General features: G+C 36.8%; 1 protein-coding gene across 3 annotated transcripts in view; it reads right to left on the bottom strand.

Moving 5' to 3' along the window:
- ULK4 (unc-51 like kinase 4) overlaps nt 1-20,764 on the bottom strand; it is a 246,219-nt gene extending 225,455 nt beyond the window's left edge. Inside the window, exons 1-13 of one of the 3 annotated variants that reach the window (XM_040589959.1) lie at nt 20,614-20,764; nt 17,241-17,441; nt 15,003-15,102; nt 11,894-12,033; nt 10,486-10,648; nt 7,799-7,900; nt 6,879-6,962; nt 5,945-6,020; nt 5,231-5,326; nt 3,304-3,425; nt 3,103-3,175; nt 672-774; nt 104-208 (exon numbers count right to left, since the gene is read on the bottom strand). In XM_040589959.1, coding sequence (XP_040445893.1) covers nt 104-208; nt 672-774; nt 3,103-3,175; nt 3,304-3,425; nt 5,231-5,326; nt 5,945-6,020; nt 6,879-6,962; nt 7,799-7,900; nt 10,486-10,648; nt 11,894-12,033; nt 15,003-15,102; nt 17,241-17,420 — 1,344 coding nt within the window. In that variant the 5' untranslated portion in view covers nt 17,421-17,441; nt 20,614-20,764. Of the gene's footprint in view, nt 1-103; nt 209-671; nt 775-3,102; nt 3,176-3,303; nt 3,429-5,230; nt 5,327-5,944; nt 6,021-6,878; nt 6,963-7,798; nt 7,901-10,485; nt 10,649-11,893; nt 12,034-15,002; nt 15,103-17,240; nt 17,442-20,613 lie in introns of all 3 variants that reach the window. The other 2 variants (XM_040589958.1, XM_040589957.1) reach the window with 2 other exon arrangements.
- Nucleotides 20,765-21,015: the final 251 nt, after the last annotated feature.

Raw genomic sequence — 21,015 nt, 5'->3', positions numbered from 1 at the left:
GAATTACAAAATACAGGAAAAGAGTTTTGCCCTGATTAAAGTTTTATCTGCAAAAATAGCCTCACCCACAAGTTCCTGAATCTTATATTTTATTTTGCTATACCTTTGGATTGTCAATGATTGGTGTTATGATAAGATCAGACTCAGTGTAAATGAGCTCTTTCAATGTTGACTCCATATCCTGCTGACTTGAGCACATATTTTTAGCCTAGAACAAGAACAAAGTTGTTTTTTAAAAAATGTTTTGAAAAAAAAAAAGTTCACATTTATTCCCAAAACACTTCATCTTAACATTATACCACACAGTTTGGCCATGTAGACAATATATTCTAACTTACTTATTATTTAGTTAGTAGCAGACAGGGCCAGCTAAAAATTGTAATAAAGAAACACATTGGAAGAAAAAGCACTGGGTCCAAAAAGTAGACTGCAAAGAAAGAAGATAAAATTATCCCTTTTATACACTGGGGAAAAAAAAGGAGACTAAGCATCTTACTTCTGAAGTTCTGCAATTTTTTTCTTTTTTCGCCAAATAACTTGCACACTGTAGGAACTGCTTTCCTATTATAATTATGGAAGGATGTAGAGGACAGTTGGCTTTGCCATAGACTCGAGGCTAAAATTCTAACTATGAAGATACCACCACCCCCTAACATTATATTTCTACTCACCTTTTTCAAACATGAATCTCTTTGTGGAGAGTTTTGGATTGGGGTAGTAACAGCAGCATTACTTCCTTCTACTGCAGTGTTAGTTCTAGGTGTGGGACGAGAACTTAAACAAAAGAATGAAAAAAAAAAAAGAGAAAAAATTTTAAAAAAAGAAAGACTACAGACTAAGCTTCACTGCAAACTATATACTTGTTGCTCTTTTGAAACTTCCATGCCATACAGTAAACTTTCAGAGCTGACAAGCATAAATGATGCCATGCCTGAACTAAACATGAACTTAACTTCCTGTCTTTAAATATGTCCTGACAAGGTTAGTATTTGTTTGTCAGTTAGAAATGGGAAGGACTATGTGGTTTGTTTTTTGTTGTTGTTAAATGAATGCAATCTGATTATTTTCTCATGCACAGTTGCTCTCCAAACTGGATGCTAAAACATTATCTTAATTTCTAATAAGAAGCAACATACATAGAAAGAAAACTAACCTCACAAAAAAAATTGCAATTTATTTTCTTACTCTCTTCTGACTGCCAACTCTTAGCTAGGTAATGAGAAATAAAACCTGACTAATTCTCCTGTATTAAGGTGAACTGGGTTTACTTTTCATTTTTTATTTTTAAAAATCTTGTCTGCTAATCAGACAATAAAGAAAGGAGAGACCAGAACACCACAAATTTGCAATTTTCATAAAGCAGCTAGTGAACTTGGTTTTTATAGTATACACTAATTCAAAGTAAAGTGTTTGAAATCAACTTCAGAATTAAAGTTGGCAGGCCAGGAAACTAATTTAATCAACTCCAAATGCACGCGTTTTCTTGATTAGCAGAAAGTAATATACACATTGAGTTGTGAATCAGCTTTATTAGAAAAAGCAACTACTTGAAAAACACAAACACCAAACAAAATTAAAGATACTTATGAAAATCAACGATCAAATCACTAACATATTCTTATTCTTGTCTTTTGTTATAAAGGCAGCTTTTGTCTACTTTCAAGGGAGACTGAAATTTATAGGGCACAATGAAAGAGTGCCAAAATATTATCTACTAGCTAGATAAAACTAAGTTTTTTTAAAGTCCTAATTCTTATGGCAAAAAAATATATCAGGATCTGCTTGGAAGTTTAAGCAGTCTTATTTCCTTCACAAAAAAAAAAAAATTATTTCTAGCTAGAAGGCTGAAGAAATCATTTCAGGTTCCATACTTCAAAACATGTATTACACGTGTTTTGTTTTTTTCCAAACCTAACTGCTTTCATATGTATTTGAGATACAGAAATTTTTTCCTACTTTTCCAGTTTCCAGCTGGTTTCTCAATTTGAACTAGGTGAAATTAATAAGACTTATTCCCTTTGCACATATAGAAGAAGCTACCACTGTTAAAAGCAGATCAACCACTCCAGCAGCTAAGTAAATTCTGGTGCCAAGTCAAGAGCTTACTTTCACTTCAGTGCTTTAACACTTTAGTAGGTAACACCTGCTGCTTTGAGAAGTTAAATTGTTGAAACAAAGAGAATTTCAGAGAATATTTTTAAAACTGTATTACATTTCAAATTCCACATTAAAATAAGTGTACTTATCATGAAGTCTGCTGTTAAAAAAAAGTGGTTTTTTCCTGACAATTTCAATTACATGTTGTTATACTAAGTGTTTGTAATGCCGTTGTAGCCTTTCTTTTCAGCAGACTCCTAAAGCAAAGAGTAAATGCTATTTTAAATTACTAACAGTATGGGTTTAGCTGTGATGATAGAAGTTATAAGTGAGATGAGAAGAAACACACTATTAAAACCAAGTGTAACTGCTGGAAAAGTAGAAACACTATCATGTACAAAAGCCCTATTCCAGGTTATGCAAGAAGCTTGAAAGATTATTAAATTTCAGACTGGAATATTTCTGCCTGATGATGATGAGACAGTCTATCTGACTAGATAATCTTCTTGGCTTGAAACCTACTACAAAGTTTCAGAATCAGGCCTCAACTAAAACAAATCACTGTTAAACCAATCACTTTTTTATTTAATATCTATTTACTACTTGGTAGATAGTTACCAACAGCTTGTGATGAAAAGCTGCAGGCAGAATTTATTTGCAGATCTTGAGCTGAATGCGTATCCTTGTGTATTTAAAGTAAGCATATTCTCATATATATGAATTAAGAAGGAAATAAAGTTCTAAATAAATTCCTCTGTTTAGACAAAGAAATCAAAAGTCTACTTCTAAAAATTAGTGTAATAAAGCCATTAAAGCATTGCTTTAACTATACACACTGCTTTTACAGCTCTTCAAAAGTGTCTAAATATTAATTAAACTAGTGATAGAAAATTCCAAAGGAGACACGCTAACAATATGTTACAAATAGAATAATAAAATGTCTGAAGAGACCGGGGTGGAGCAGGGGGGAACACAACAACATACAGGGTTTCAAGGTTTTCATACCTGAGAAGAAATATGGATTCATTTGATTCACCATCAACTGCACTTTTTGGGCGCAATTCAGTCTGAGTTTCTACTGAAAAGAGAACATGAACTTGCATTCATAAGTTAAAAACAAATAAAGCATAGGGAATATGCATGTTGGTAAGACTGACAAAATTCACAGGACAAAAAAATTCAAAATAAAGTAATAAACAATGTTACCTATTTTTAAAGAATTTCTTAGTAGCTTATTATCTGCTCTTGAGGATGACAGGTCATCTAGATTTTTATGAGTATCTACTGGCTCTTTGGCACTCCAACACACTGATGACTCTGCGTCTTCACTGCTGTTTAATAAAAGATACCAATCACACAGATTTTAAAACAAATAAAAGGAGGGATCATATCTATTATTTGTTGCAACTATTAGCATACAATTCAGCTGTCATTCTCTAGAACAAACAGACTATTGTAATATGCATTACACATACTTTACATATCAGTAATGGCAATGATGAAAAATAAGTTTACAGCAAATGACTTTGAGAATATTAAAAATTCTCTAGCTCCCTCAGTAGAAGTTGCATGAAAGAAATTAGAAAAGTTAAATTATGACCCCATCATACCACAGCTACAAAAACCCAAAAATCTTTAGAGATCATTCAATCGTTACAGGAAAAAGTCACAACAAACCTACTTCTAATAATCCAGGCTACAGACTTCATGAAGTTCAATACAAACTAGCATTCTTCTGTGAAATGATTTACATGTCACACTTAATTGCAAGTTTATTGATTTTGGTTGTTTGGGGGGGGTTTAATATAACCCTCTATTATACACATGGAACTGGGTCATATAAGTTTCCTGAAGGCTCTCCAGGATATCAAATGTTAATCAAACGCATATTTTGAAGAAAATGGATACATATGCCTCACAGATGGAAAAGAAAAAGTATTGAGCTTCTTTTGCATGTCAAGCCAATGTCCTACATGTTTTGTATTTGTCAATTAGTGCAAACCTCACTGATATTTCAGAGGTGTTAGAAAACCCTCAGAAGTAAGGTCGAATAGCCCAACATTTCATAGGAGATTAAGATTCTTCTGATTCTCCGAAGATTCTTCGAAGATGAGCACTGTGGTGGAAGCTGAAATCAGTCTTGCTAAAACCTTGAATAAATTCTTTGTGGTATAAACTTTAAACTTTGATTTCTTCTCTGCCTTGCTGGTGAAAGCAGTAATAAATTTAAAAGACAAAGAGTTGTATCTCAAACCAGAATAAATGTTAGTAACAAAAATACTGCACTACTGGTATCAGAAATGGGTATTAAACAATACAAGAGAGAATTTTAAAATAGAATGCAAAAACATTCAGCATTTTAGAAGAAATCTATTTTCACATTAGTCTGCTAGATTGGAATCTAAAGTATTTTACAAATATTTAGAACAAAAGAACATAAAAATCAACACTAAATATTCTAATTCAAAACTAAAAAAAAAACAAACAAAAAACAGCAAGATAACAGGAGTTTTGAAGAAGCCTAACTTTTTAATACATAGAACCCATTTTCACAAAAGGTTTGGGGTTTTCTGCAAGTATAGCAGTGTGGAGTATTACAAATTTAGGAAAAAAAACCATCAGATTAATGCTTTATGTCATAAGCAAAGAATGTGGGTCAGTTGCATTTGCAAGGATATAAGGCTGAATCACAAATCTAAGATACCATACTGATAGGCTTTGTGATGCTCTAAGCCTAATGCACAGTAACATACAAAAAAAATCTCACTAAAGGTAAAACATCCATATTTATCATTGTTTTGAAAGCTTTTGTAGAACAAGTTAAATTACTGTGCATCATTGGTATATAAACAAATAAAAATGAGAGCAGTTAGTTCAGAAGTAAACTTTAACACATTCTATAGCTGGGAGGAAGGAGTCTGTTGAAAGCAAGCAGTGTAATAACACTAACAGGATAATGCAATTGCTAAGTATCAAGGACTGTTCACTGAATGGTGTAAAGCTCCATTCACTGATTAGTTAACCACATAAAAATCCTAATCAAAATTCAAACCTGAAAAAATTTACAGAAAAACATTTAATTTTTTTCTGCCTGTCTTTACTATAAAAAAAGCCTTCCTTGAATATTCAATACCTTGAGCTTGTGCCCTGGCTGTCTGCAGAATCACCACCACAATGGTCAAGGGATCCTTTCCAGAATGGATGCTGCAATAGGTCTGTCCAATTCAGCCTTTTGAAAAACAACAAGCAAACTGAAAGAGAGTTCCAAACTACAGCTCCACAGAGAGATACCAGACTAGGTTTTGAACCTAGTGACTCTACAGAGCAATTAATCCTGTTGTTTGCTTTTATTTGGTCAACAAATAAGTTTTCTTACAGGACAAGTGTTTTGCCTCAAATCAGGATGGCTAACACACACTACACAGAGGTATGAGAAACTGCATAGCCATTCCCAATATGTAAGTTATCTGAGCTACCCTGTAAATTATAATCTTATGTTATTTAACAATACAACTATATCAGCTATAAATCAAAGCCTCATAAAACAGATGTGTCCGTTGCCCCGGAAAAGAAAAGCCATCCAATTTTAAAATCACCCATCATTTCTATTACAAAGATATCTATTTAGCACCAGCTACAACGATACAAAGATACACTTAATCAAAGCATTAATTCTGTATATCTTCATGTAAGAAAAAGCACAATTTGCTCTTTTATATAAGGGATTAAATGATTTTTTGCATTCTTTGTCATCTACAAAATACTATACATACAGTATCATAGCAATTATTTTCTCCAGAGGTGAAAAAAGACAATGTAAACAACTATCATGGATTAGACTGTTCACCTTTTCTGAGGATCCTTTTGAAGCAACCCATCAAGCAAACTAATGAACTCAGCAGAAGGTTTATGAAAAGCTGAACCTGTAAATAGAAGCACTTGAGAAGGTAAGTACTGGGCAGCAAAAACAACTGTCACACAATGTAGATCAAATCGCTATCTACAGATCATGCTAAAAATTTTCTTTTAATAGTAATTTCATCTGAAAAAAATCTGAATGTATGAAGAATCTTAAATATGCACTCTTTGCATTGCAAAGCGTCCTCAAAAAAACAAAAGCCAAACAACCAATCACCACTACTCAGTTACCGAATTAATTAAAATTGTTACATGCTTAAAAAAGCACACTCCAATTTTAATATAGCTATTAGCAAAAAATAAAAACTTGAATTCTGCTTAAATTAAAATGAATTTTTCCCCAAGCATAACTTAAAGAGGACCATTATTGCACGCCATTATACAAAAGAGCTTTCCAAAATCCATATTTAACTGAGAAAGGTCCTACTTCTGAGAGCTCAGAAGTATGAAATGCACTTTATCCACTTCAAAAACAAAATCTCTCTTAGAATTGAGACAAGTAACAAGAGTTTTAATTCTACAGGTCACCATTTTCACACTACTATGAACTGAAAAGAGCTACTAATACACAAAGGTCTTCACAAACACCACTGATGCCCAGAATAAATGGGATCAGAAATTCCATCCCAGAAGGTAGATTTACTTTTAATTCTTAACATTAAATGATATGCTTGGCTGTCAAAAGGGAAATAAGCATTCATTGTTAATGGGGGAAAAGTTCTTATAAAAGGAAGGCAACCGTAACATTCACTTTGGACAGCTGATTCCTGCAATGGGCCTCAGATGAAGCAGTGCAAAACAAAACTTTAACTTTGTTAAGTTAATACTCTGATTTGATTCATGAAACAGTAACAGAATGTTACCCTCTGGTCTAGGTGGCAATGGCTCTTCATATAAAATCTTTTCAATTGATCCAGAAAAGCTGTCCGAGAAGAATGGTGGTCTTCCTACAAACAAACAGAAGTGTATTTAACAGATTAGGCAAACTTAAAAATGTCTCAGGTGCAATGACAAGCAATGAGTTCATTTTCCTAGGGAAACATCCAAAGAAATAAACACCTGGATAGCCTGGATTCTATTTATCAAGTTCCCTTGTCAAATACAAACCCTTGAATTAAATTATTCTACCATGAACAACAAAAGAGTCCACAGACAGAAGAGGCACCAAAGATGGCTTGATGGAAGTCATCATGATAGACCTGTGTGAATCAGCAATAAGACAACAAGAGAAGGTCTAGGCAGAAATCAACGTCCATGTAACTATGTTGATCCAGGAGATCAACATATTGTTTAAGACTTCAGAAAGTTGCACTGTAATTCTCTTCTGTGATTAAATTCTCCCTCCAGCTGCAGCCAATGCTAACAGCTACTTTATCTGCAGGAAAACCAATGATTCTAGTTTTACACTAGTGAAACAGTTTTCTCTTCCAAAGGTCAAAATAATGCACCCCGAGTTTAATACTGAGGAGATTAAAAATGTTACACTGTCAGAATCGGAGGACTGCTATAATTTTAGATCATAGTATTTAAACAATACATGTTGGTTAACATAATATCTAGATCACAATCAAAAGGACAACAGTATTAATCCACTTACTATTTGATGAAGACACCTCCCTCTCCTTTTTTAAGTACAGATAGTATATTCTTCACAAACTCTTTAAAACCTGTCTGAAGTTTTTCTATGGCTTAACCCCCCTAGGAAGTTAACAAGAATTTACTCTGGGACCATGACCTATATTTCCATTATCAAGAATATTAAATAGATACACAAACTTACAACCTGAGAACATTTCATAAAGTAAGCATCCCAAGGACCACAGATCACTGGCTTTCGAGAAGTCTTCTCCCTTTATTGCTTCTGGAGCTGTGTACAATGGAGAGCCTACAAAATACAGTATGTATAACGCACTTGGATTATTCATTCAGCATTTATCCTGTTCAACACTTCAAACTTTGTCTCCACAGTTCAGTGAGTTAGGGGTTATTTTCACTTACTATAAGCAAACAGATACCAAATCTAATCTCCTATACTTTTACTGAATTATGTAGGATTTTATACACTATTTTGCTATTTCACTTCTGTTAACTAAGCTGACTTGTGCTACACTTTCCTAACACAGAGATTCATGCAAAGGAAGTTTTGATATGCCTTGACAGCTTCCAGAGCCAAACAAATTAAGCTGAATGGTAAACAACATAATCATCATGTGAGTAACAGAAATCATTAGGTTAAAGCAGGTTTGGTTTTTTTGTTGTTGGGTTTGGTTTTTTTTTTAAAGCTATCCCAAGACATAAACCTTCACAAAATTAGAAATTTTGTGACAAAACCAAAGTAGCTAGCCAACTAGATCACCGATCCAAACTAGTTACAGCTATTTTCACACTAACACACTATGAAAACATCACATATCAAAATATAATACACAAACCCCTTTTGTCTTGATATAGAAAAAGAAACATATAGTTCCTATTGCTACAGTAGTTCCCATGTAAACACTAACTCAGTTCTAAATAATCTCCAAAAAAATTACACAAACTCAGCACAAGTATCAATTTCATAATCCTTTAAAAAGTTTATTTTGGATTCTTTTGTTCTTGGGTTTTATTTTTTTAAATGACAAAAGGTCATTAACTATACACATCAAAAAAAGCTGTTTTGAAAGGCCACAGGAAAGAGATTAGATTTGTATTTCTTCCTGAATAAAGATCTGTTCTTGGTCTTAGTATTTCCAGTGTGGACTTTCAGCAGGAGACAGCAAAGTATTAAAGAAAGCTCTTTTTGTTCGCATAAAACATTGCCAAGAATTCCACCATTCCTGATAACAGTAACTGCTATACACATCGTTATCTTGGAAATAGAGGTCTGTGAGATGGTCTGAGATAATGACTAATAAAAGACCGAGAAGATTAAAACCAAGTTTCTGAACTTTTCTTATTCGATGAAAAAATAACATAGTATTTGCAGCCTACTGCATCTGCATGGATCTGCCTGTTGAAACTAAAGCACAGTAACTTTCTCATACTTTAAAAAGAAATTATCATTCTTAAGTAAAAGGTACTGAAACAGTCGAGCCTCTAACTAGAAATCACTTTGGATCATTTGCATCAAAAAGGACAATGCAAGTACAGCAGTGCAAAGTCTCCAATGAAAGAAGCAGCAGTTCTGTGTAGTACTTACTTAATTTTGCATATACATTTAACAAAGTTCACAGAATTTAATCCTAGACCATAAAAAGAGCATCTACAGCACAGACTTTTTAGAAGTCCATAAATAATTCCATAGCTCAATTTTTTCTGAGAACAGGATTAATTTTAAATCAATTTTCTTTATCATATATCCAGTATCAGTTATCTCTTCATTCTCCAATTACTTCATAACCGAAACACAAAAGATTGTAAACGCATGATTCTTTTGCAATTTTCCTTAAACTTTTTTTTAAATACATAGTCTTATATCAACTAAATACCAGCAATACAATTTCATCAGTTAGCAAAGCCAGTCAGTTTGAATTCTGAATGTCCAAAATTTTAGTAATCTTCCATAGTTTTCATCAATTAACAATTAAGCCTCACCAACAAATCCAAACAAAAAAATAATAATTTTTAATGAATTTGCTACCTTGAAACATTTCAGATGTCGTTCATATACTCAGTTTGGTTAGGATTTTGTTTGTTTTGGGTTTGTTGGGACTTTTTAATTATTGAAATTTTACCTTTTTTTCTGCAAAGAAAAAAAATCAAGAACAGCTCATAAAATAATTAAAACATGCTCAGGACAGACAGACCTTTTGAACATTAAACCATACTGTAGGGATCTGATGCCAAGCTGCAAAAAGAAATCTAAAATAAACCACCTCCAGTTATGTTATGTTGAAAAATTATTATACAATTATACTACAGTCTATCATCACCTACATCAGAGCTTCAATCCAAAAAATAACCTGAAGTCTATTTACAAAAAGCAGTAAAGGTCACGAGTTGTTAATATGTCATACATTGTATGACAGACAGGAGTATATTTTTTCCAGCTCTTAGTTAAACTGGCTTTGTGAAACTTAGAATTATTACTATATACTTGTAAATACAGTTTATTTTCTTTCTATTCACTTGCAGGTGTTGTTCCCTCTAAGTTATGATCTCTGACCAACCATCCTTAAGAGCTAAATTTTGGTTTTGAACTTACTTAAAAAATTCCCCATATGCAGGATATGTTAAACCTACTTACAAAATATGTACAGATCGTACTTTCTGTTATAAAGACACAGGCAAAAACATTAATCTTTACAAATGATAATACAACAGAATTAATTATCCTGTTGCCCTAGAAATTGAGTCAGCCCCAACAGAACAATAAACATATATTTTATTTCAAGGTCTTCTCTCCAAATTGCTTGCCACAAAGGTTTTTTCCAGATTTCGTTCTGTCCCCTTGGTATATGTTAGTTTGGGCTAGTAAAAAGATCTTACCTCGAAACCTGCTTTTCAGGTATCTTTGTGGATTGCTTTCACTGACATCTCCTTCGCCTTCTTCAGATCCAACTAAAGAAAAAAATTCTTCCAAGTTTTCACCATCCACTTTAGCCAAGCAAAAATTACTGAATTTCAAAGTGCCAGGCCCTTCAAGCAGAATCTAGAAGAAAAAAGAAAATCTGACATACAAGTATCATATACTACAACTGATGAAATTCCCAATACAAAGTATAAAATAATTTATTATAAAAAAACAAATCACAACCTCAAACCATTTAAGTACATATAGATGATCACTATAGCCGAAAGCACTGAAATTTTTTCTTTTAAGTCACCACCAATAGTGTCCTCTTTCTTATAACCACAAAACTCCAGAATCTCACAACAGAACCCTTACAAGGTGTTTAATGTGCACTTTTGTTTACTCATTATTAAATCTAAATGAACAACAACGTTACTATAGAAAAGAAAGTAAAATTATAGTAACCCTGTATAGGAAAATAAGTGTGTAGTAAAAAGATACTTCACTTTATTTGAAGACAAAAATTCTAATTAGCAGAAAATTCCGAAGATTTTCTCCAATGATGCAGAGTTTTCTCTATGTGGTCACTGCTTATTGTTGTAATTAATAGCTTCATAATCCCAAAAATGTTGTTTAGAGAACTCTTCCATCAGTCAGATTGTGGAGGGGTGGGATGGTGGGATTCAGTCAGGTGGATTTTTTTTAGTGCTTTTGGACCCACAAGTGACAGAAACTGAGTATAATTGTGCAAGTTTTACAGAAAATTCAGAGAAGGGCAACTTGATGACTTATAGATTAGGATCAAAACCAATTACTGTTAATAATTTTTTTTTTACTATAGTTAATATTCTGGTGACTATGTAAATTAAAAATAAATGTGGACTTTGACAAAACTATACCTAAACTTCACACACAATCAGAAACCACATAAATATTTGTATTTTTATGCAAGAGTAAGATGATAATTTAAAAGGTACTTGGAAACAAGAGAAGGTTATTAACAAAGAAAGTTTAGTTAATTTTACTCCCTCATTAGCATTTTCTGTGACTTCAAAATATTCTACAGCATGATAGAATAGGCACAACAGCAAAGTTACATGTCCAAGGACAGAGAACTAAAATCCTTCATTAATTCAAACCGGTACAACAAATCAAAAAGAATCTATCACATCATATCAAATATACAATGGAAGAAATCAACTGGATCATAAAATATTCAAGCTACAGACTTGTCTCTCATTGTCTTCACATGTATTATAAAGCTCAACTGGCCTCCAACTTGAGGTGAGCCTCTTCCAAATAGTAAAACAGAAATAATGAACTAAATGCTGATGGCCTACAAAGTAATATGCAGCATCCCCTATAAATAATACTCCTTCTTACCTTTCCAGGTGTCAGTTCACAAAAGATAATTCCAAGCTTATGAATATGGTATAAACCAGTAACCAAATCAACACCAAATTCTCTCACTACATCTTCAGGTAGATGTTTGTCTTCAGCAATAACAGATTCTAGAGAACCACCTGAAATATATTTATATGTAGTCAGCAAGTGCATGTAAAGAAGACATCATACAAATAGTTCCCCAAGTACATTATATAAGCTCCTTCAAAGGATGTCAAGCAAAAATCACTATCAGTAGATACTAAAAATATTTCCTGAGATTAAATAATAATTACAAAATCTAAGATGTACAGGAAAAAAATATTTCCAGTACTGTGACAAAAAATATCTTGACTACAATTAAATGGAGTGCATGACATGAAAATTACTTTAATATTCATATATTTTACAAAGGAAACAGAAGGGAAAAAAGAAAGCCAGAAACTGCACCACGTCACAACATAATACTATCCAAAGGGTTTATTCAAATTCCTTTTAACTGATCCCTGCTGCATGAGTTAAAAGAATAAACAATACTAAGAACAGGCTAACAACTTCGGTGAACAAGTGCTAAAGCTTGACAGGTAATTTTTCACTGAATTCACAGACATCAGAAATAGTAAAAGTGGGTTACATTCTGAGGTCAACAACATCCAATAGAAATTCTTTTGTTTGTTCTTCACACATAGTATTTCCGTACAGTCCTTTTCCTGACTCATGTGCCCCAGGTCTTTTATTTTCATCCTTTCCTCTCTCTTTTGTCTTTTTTTTATTATTATTTTAAGGAAAAAAGAATCGAAAAACCAGAACAGAAACACACAGAAATAAGCTTTCACTTCCCAGGTTTCTCACGTAAATCCCAGCTTCCTGCCCCAGCAAGTCCTACTCATATCTCTCTGGACTTCTCACACTATGAGACCCTTCTCTGTCCTCCCAAAATCACCACTTCCCTTTCTCCACTAAGTTCCAACCAAACCTTCCTCTGTTTCTGAGCAGATCACACCTACAAAGCCTTTCAAATAAACCTCACATATATCCTCTATCACCTGTGTCCTTCCCTGGGCTTCACATTCACTCTATGCTTTTCCCCACTGACTCCTACTGTTTCTCTGTCCTTGCAAAACCTCTCTCCTTCCCCCATCAACCACTTCCTCACATTCCACTGATTCTCAGGTACGCCATCAGACTCATCCCATTTGAGCCATTCCTGTCCTAACTGGTAATAGGACCTGGACTTTTCCTAATCTCGTTTTCCACAAGGTCATTGCTCAAATAGTCTTTCTCCTCCTCCCTGTCCCAGTCTTTATCCCAAACTCCACACTCCCATCTCCCCCCCAGAATCCTTTCCTCAACTTGATTTGGTCCTTTTCTACTCCTGTATCAAACCTGTTCTCGTGAGACTACAGTTTGGATTTCATGAATTATCTGTGGGCTTCCTGCATTATCTATTATTTATATCTTAGCCAAATCATGCAGATTAAACAAAACAGAAAAAAAAAAAAAAAAGACACAAATTTAAGTCCCTGAATGAAAACAGGAATTAGGAGAGCTTTCCATAGACAAGGATACTAGAACCTTTATTCCAAATCATGTAACAGATTTTCCTGAGCTTTTTTCCATTTGCTCAGTAATTTCTTTCATAGAATAGCAACACTAAAAGGTCTGTCATCACAGTATTCTTTAAATTATTCCATCTGAATCTTAAAATTATTTTATTTCTAAACCTTTTTTTATTCTGTTTAGTAAATCAGCCGGCTCCTTTAAAACCAAGCCTGCTTTACATACATATAGTAAAGAATTTTCCATCATTTTTAATCACTGCTTTTAATAATTCAATTCAGAGGACTACATATAGAATAATTCCATAATATAACCAAATACGCAAAGGAGAAAAAAAATTAGTGAAACCAGTAACGCAGGAAGAGTATGCTGCATCTGGTAACAGAAACTCACTTTGTCACCTTGAGACAAGTGAGAGAGACCTTCCATATTTCAAGTGATTTTCAGGGCTCTACAAAATTAATAAGAAATCCATGTCAGTCTATTTAGAAGTAAGTTAGCTTCCAGACTCTCCCTACAGCAAACTGCAGTACTGCAAGGTAAAAAATACATTAATCAAATTTTACTTAATAAAAGGCTGCCTGTCTAATAACGTAAGTATGTGCCCATAAGTTAGACTAAGCAAACAGACCACAGCCTCCATATGAGTAATTAACTTCATTCTCAATACATGACAGAATGGCCTGACCTCCCTTCCCTTCCCCCCCCCCCCCCCCCCAACTTGTAGCTTCTCTGCTTCAGTTATTTTTGAAAAAGAATTCTGGATAGAAAAAAAGACTGTGTGTAATATGGACTTTTACTATGATACAAACTCCAGATACCAAGATACTAACATGAATCACCTGCACAATTGGCCACCTTTCCCCTCCATGTGGAGTAAGGCATACTATCTGGAGTTTAAAACATGCAATCATCAAAATTAGAGAAAGCTTTAAAAGATGTCTGTAATGGATTGATGAGAACCTATCAAAATTCAGTGGATCACTTAATGCAGTTTTAGGTTGCCAGAGCTCCCAAATTAACATCTTAACAGAAAAGTCAAAATACTTCTACTGAACAGGAAGAAAACTTAAATAATTTACTATTAGCTATAGAATTGCCTTCTGATTAAAAAATTCATTTTAACATTATTGTCTTTTGTACATTATAACTTGATTTGCTCTTTGTCATCTTTATTACTGTGTGCTATAAAATGAAAAAAAGAACACTAACGCTGCCAGTCCTTCGAAAACTTATCAAGTAATTTTTACTTAACTACCATTCAACTATTCACAATTTGGTTTTAAGTTCCCCTGAACACCATATCACTTCAGCTATTACAAACCAACATTACATCACATCAGTTAACAGTTAACATACATATACAGTGAAGTAGAAAAGTATGATTTCTAAAAATGTTTCCAAAAGCAAAAACTGTGCTATATATAAATAGGATTCTCATGTTAATAATCAAATAATTACTAAGGTTTTCCAAACACACATTTGTTGTGGATAAAATATTATATGAAATCCTCATTCTACAAATGTTTACCTTCTGAGCTTATCTCACCTGTGCATAATTCCACTACAAGCCAGATATGGTTGCTGGTTTCATACCATTCATGAAATGTCACTATATTCTTGTGTCTGATTTCGTGAGTCAGACGAACCTAGAACAAACTTAACATACTTAATGGGGCAGGGGGGAGAAAGCAATATATATGGACTTAAGACGAGGAGACACAATATGAATTTATTCTAGAGTAACTACTCATTCTCTTACCTTTTCCAGTTCACTAAAATTATTCTCCAATTCAAATATTTTAGTTATACATATATGTTGAGAAAAGATAACTTTCCTCACAGACCCTGCCCAACTCACTCACTTTTAAAAATACAGAAAAAAAAAATACATAGTTCCCCAGCCCAAAGTTATAAGCACTATTTAACCTTCCTGCATCACTAAAACAGTAAAACTGGAAATCAGAATTTGGAGTCAAACTTGCATTTCTATTTTCTTTTCCATTGGGAACACATTGTAAGACAATACAGTGAATACAGTAAGAGGAAGTAAAAAGAAATTTTTACATCATTCTTATCTTATTAGGCAAGAGCAATCATTCAAGGGTCCCTGGAAATCTATATTTCTACTACACCTACATGGCCTCCTCTCTACAGAAGCCTCTGTATCTTGCCACAGTGGTATGCAGGGTATCCCCAAGGGCTTTCTAAGAGAAGTATGCTGCTAAGAACAAAAAGTTTACATTGACCAAATTTGTTAATGACCCAGTAAATGATCATTGAAGCAACGAGAGGGAACATGAAACTGTAACGGCTTTGCGTGGCAAGGTTTTGGTAGCAGGGGGGCTACAGCAATCGCTTCTGTGAGAAGCTGCTAAAGCTTCCCCTGTGTCCAATAGAGCCAATGACAGCCGGCTCCAAGGTGGACTCACCACTGGCCAAGGCTAAGCCCATCAGTGATGGCGGCACCGCCTCTGGGATAATGTTTTTGAGAAGGGGAGGTGGGGATGGGGAATCTGGGCAAAAATTGCAGTAGAAGAAAGGAGTGAGACTATGCGAGAGCAACAGCTCTGCAGACCCCCAGGTCAGTGCAGAGGAGGGGAGGAGGTGCTCCAGGCACCAGAGCAGAGATTCCCCTGCAGCCCGTGGGGAAGACCATGGTGAGGCAAACTGGTCCTGCAGCCCATGGAGGCCCATGGTGGAGCAGATATCCACCTGCAGCCCATGGAGGAACCCCACACCGGAGCAGTGGGAGGCCCGCATAAACAGGGTTCCTGGCAGAACTTGTGACCCTGGGGGGGACCCATGCTGGAGCAGCCTGTTCCTGAAGGACTGCACCCCATGGGAGGGACCCACGCTGGAGCAGTGTGTGAAGAACTGCAGCCTGTGGGAGGGGGACCCCACGCTGGAGCAGGGGAGGAGTGTGAGGAGGAAGGAGCGGCAGAGACAATGTGCGATGAACTGACTGTAACCCCCATTCCTCGTGTCCCTGCACCACTTGGGGGGAGGAGATAGAGAAATTGGAAGTTAAGTTCAGCCTGGGAAGAAGACAGGGGTGGGGAGAAGGTGTTAGGTGTTTTCAGATTTGGGTTTACTTCTCATTACCCTACTCTGATTTGATTGACAATAAATTAACTTCCCTGAGTTAAGTGGCAAGTGATCCACCTGTCTTTATCTTGACCTACAAGCCTTTTGTTGTATTTTCTCTCTCCTGTCCAGCTGAGGAGGGGGAGTGATACAGCAGCTTTGGTGGGCATCTGGCATCCAGCCAGGGTCAACCCACCACAGAAGCAAAATGTATCTACTCGAAAAATAAAGTATTTTTAATGTCTAACTGTGTCACAGTTTCTTTTCCATAAAGTATGATATGTTTAAAACTTTGCCAAGGTTTTACAAACCAGAACTGATTTACCTTAAATGCTATTTTTTCATCAAAAAATATTTATTCTTGTCAAGTAAGAAATTGATTATTTACTGGAAGGTTATTACTACCACTGGATTTGCACAACTAATAACAAAATAAAGCAAACCACTACATGCAAGTAACTGTTTTTACAAGTTCTCTGACACATCACAGAAACAGTAAGCCTGTAAATATGGGTTTACGCAAACTCAAGTCAAATAAGACTCTATTAAAAGCATAAGAATTTAAAATCTTAAGAAGCTGACCTCAATGGTGACAAAACTCCTTCTAAAGAAGCACAAGGTATTTTTCTTTTACATTACCTGTGCTACAAGGATTTTGTAAGATCTTTTCCCAGGTTTAGCAGGAAAAAGCATTACTTACCCAGTTTGTTATTTCAGCTCTTTTGCATTTATCAGTGCAAAGAATGGCAACAAAATTAATTGTGCCCTTTCTTCTTCCTTTGTAAACAACTGTCTTATTTCCTCTTCCAATCTCCTCATACAAAATGAAGTTCTCCATAGTTAACGATGCTTTACAGACAATGGCTTGAAACCATGACATTTATCTCATACGCAAATAAACCTTTAAAGACAGGAGGAAGAGGGGGAAGCATTCATATTTAATAGTCATTGACTTATAGTATTTACCCTCCCAATTCTCAAAAATAGGGATTATAGTCTTCCAGCAAGATCAAACACAATTACTTTATAGAAGGCCTCCTCTCAGGAAATGTGATAAAAATTTTGAATGGGTAGTAGAATTTTCCACTTTCAAAGCTCTTAACACATTTGAAAAGTTACAGACCTACAAATTCTCAATATTTTATCACACAACCAAAATTAAAATTGCTTGTTGACCATAAAACTGCTGCACACATGAAAATATTCTATACTGAAAGCCTTGCCAAATAAGTTTGCCATTTCTGCCCAAGAGCACTTCAGGCAAACGTGCCCCTGTAACTTTTCACAATGTAATTTAAACCTGCCAAGAAACTGATTTCATCAACATTAACTGAAAAACACAGGACTTTGTGAATATTAGTGCTCCCAGCAATGCTAAGCTGAATGTGGCTCTACCAGCTATAGGACTCACTGTTAATTTTTCAGGGACAAAAACAATTCCTTGCAGACAAAAGCTGTTTAAATGTGTGGGCAAATGTTGCATTGTGGGAGTCAGTAACTATCACTTTTGTCTCAAGAATTGTATATGCTTTAATTTACACACTGAAACAAATGAAATATCTGTCATTTGTTGCAAACCCAGCAAGTGACACTTGTATATTTAAGTAGTCAGATGCCTTTCATAGAAGTCTCATTAATTCTTTTGATCCATAACTATTTTCTCTGAGCATCTTGGAACAATGGGAGAACTGATAGCAAAACATTGAAGCAACTATAATACATGAAGTAAGAGTTCTGCACCAGCTTTCAATCCTGCTCCTCAGCTATTCCACTGGGTTAAGAGCAGAGGGATACAGAATCCCAATACTGGCATATTCCAGAAACAGGATATATTGCTAATTAGCCCTCAGTGACCACCTTGTAGTAAGTTCATCGACCTCCAGGACAGCTTCACATTCAGTGCCCAGTTCTTCCAACTACCAGTTTAATTAGTTCCAAGCCATTTGGAGTTGGTGTTTCTACATTACTTACTCCATTTTGTTTATAAAACTGTTGGGTTTTCTTCAACAGGACCAGTTCTCAATGTAGTTATCATAAAACCATATAAAAGCAGCATATTGGAGAGGGTAGTGCAGCAACATGATGAGCAAGGATGGAGAGGAAGGGCTGCTTAAGTAGAACAGCTGCCAAATGCCTACTCACAGACCACAAAATCAGTTTCACTTTAACTCTTTCATGAAACACTAAGCTCCAAAAGTGACAAATCAAAGACTAAAATGAAGACCAGGGAATCCCCAAGTTTTCAGACAAGACTTCAAGTGAAAATACAACAAAGCATTGGGCAGCACCAAACAAAAAGCCTGTCACTAAAACAACAGTTCTTGCCAGAATATCAGCCAGGTACCAAGAAGAACTCAGATGAACCAGAATTTACGACATATATAGGAACCTCATGATTCCAGGATTTCCTTTACCAAAGGTATTTACCTAAAACAGAAGTTTTCTTCCCAATAGAAGAAAGAATCTCACCACTGCAATTCAAAAGCCTTCAGATTAATACTGTAAATTACTTTGATTTTATCTAGCACTAAGCAAACAGCTAGGTACTGCTAGTGCAATATAGGAAGGAAGACTTTTTTTCTAATTATCTATGGGAAGAAAGTAATTATACAATGATCAGCTTGCCAAATACCCCAAAATAAGGCACAAAGACAGCATCAGAACAGAAGGAGGTATCCATTTCCCCACCTCTTTTCTGATTCATGCAGATCATATCATTCCTTATGTTCTTTTTCTGGACAGCTTAAAAAAAAAAAAACAACACAACAAAATAAAAACAAACAAAAAAACCCAACCAAACAAAAAAACCCATAATGTCTTCCCCTACTACAGCGAGGTTCCAGAACAGCAATGCCATAGAAATGTATTTGGCAAAAAAAATGGCCAATCTACAGCCCACTCCCAAAATTTACATGACCACAGCCCCTTCCCTGTACCTCTTTCCCAAGAATACTTCAAACTTGACATGTGCACCTCATCAAAAGACTGATGCATATACACATTAGGTGGATGGAAGCTACCTTTGTATGTTGGTCATACGAAAGGCATTATCATCCACTCACGCAACAAACAATACAAATATATGCCAGGCTCAATGCCAAATACAGAAGTATCTGTTTGTCTGACATAAGCGTGACCAATGACACACAAATGCACAATAGGACGGAGTAGTCATGGCCATGAGAAAGGGAAGCCTTCATTGCTACCTCATAAGAGGCAGTACCTGCAAATAGGGTCCTATTAGCTGCTCTGCAAGAGGCTACTAGGGGAAAAGCCTCTAGTCTTGAGTCCCCAAACTGCAAGAGTAATGGCTATGCCATAATTTCAGTACACAAACCAACGGAGCATGACAGACGAGACAGATTTTGAACAGCTGGAATATGTTAATTAGTTTTGACACAAAGTAAAAAGAGATCTAATAAAGTGACACAAAAAGCGAAAAGAAAAAGGTATAAAGAAAAAGCAAGAGGGCTGCTGTGGAAGCCTGTCACAGATCTGAAAGAGCTGAAGCAGATCTGAAACCTCACAGAAGTACCCAAAGCAGCAGACTCCAGCTGCCAAGGGAACCGCGCCTGCTCCGGGCTGGACACAGGACACCAAGGAGACACAGGGTTCCCTCTCCTGGTGAAAAAACGGCCATAATTGCTCTGAATTGAGCAGCACCTGCAGGGCTCGAGCTGTCCTGAAGTCAAAGCTCTGTCAAGAGCAGTCAGCTGGGCCGGCCTGAGGCGCCGCACCGCAGGCCCTAGGCCACAGCAGGCCCCCGGCCCAGCTGGCGCAGTGAGGAGAGTGCCATAAGGCTGGCCACCCTCCGGCGGGGTCTCCCGCCCCTCAGGAGCCCTTCAGCGGGGGTAGCGGCACTCCCGGGTTCAAGTAGGCCCTCAGACCCGGGGACCGACCGGGAGGCGCGAACGGGGGGCGGGAAGCGGGAAGCTGTCTGCGCGCGCGGCCGCGGCAGGTGGGGCGGAGGGCTGCGCCTCGCGCGCCGCCGCGCTCCCCCGCGCCGTTAGGCACGCGCGCGCCGCGCCAGTCAGCGGCCGTTAGCCGTCCGCGGGGGGCGGCAACAGCCGTACCTGCGAGGCGGGGGGGGAGGCAGAGGCAGCGGTACTGGTACTAACGGCGCGCCGCCGCCATCAACCGAAATCAGCGGAGCCCCGCCCCCGGGCTGGAGTCTCCCACGCCCCTATGGGGGGAAGGCGAGATTCCGAAGCGTCCCAGCCGGAAGCTTGTCCGTGCACGCCACAAAATACAGCCGGAGGGGGGGGGGGCACCGGCACAGCGCGCGGAGCGACCCCGGGAACGCCCGGGTGTTTCTCCCCTTACTCTAGCGAGAACACACCGCCAGGTCCCAGCCGCGCACCGCCTGGATGGCCGCACCCCGCGCCCGTCTCCAGGAGACGGGGCCGGACGCCGGAAGCAGAGCGGAGCCGCCGCCGAGCCAGACCGCGCCGGCGTCAGAGCGGGCCCGCGGGGAG

This window comes from Falco naumanni, chromosome 4 (assembly GCF_017639655.2).
Source record: "Falco naumanni isolate bFalNau1 chromosome 4, bFalNau1.pat, whole genome shotgun sequence".
In the NCBI taxonomy this organism is placed as follows: domain Eukaryota; kingdom Metazoa; phylum Chordata; class Aves; order Falconiformes; family Falconidae; genus Falco; species Falco naumanni.
The sequence above is the reverse complement of the archived record's forward strand: the minus strand, read 5'-3'. Positions and strand labels throughout refer to the sequence as shown.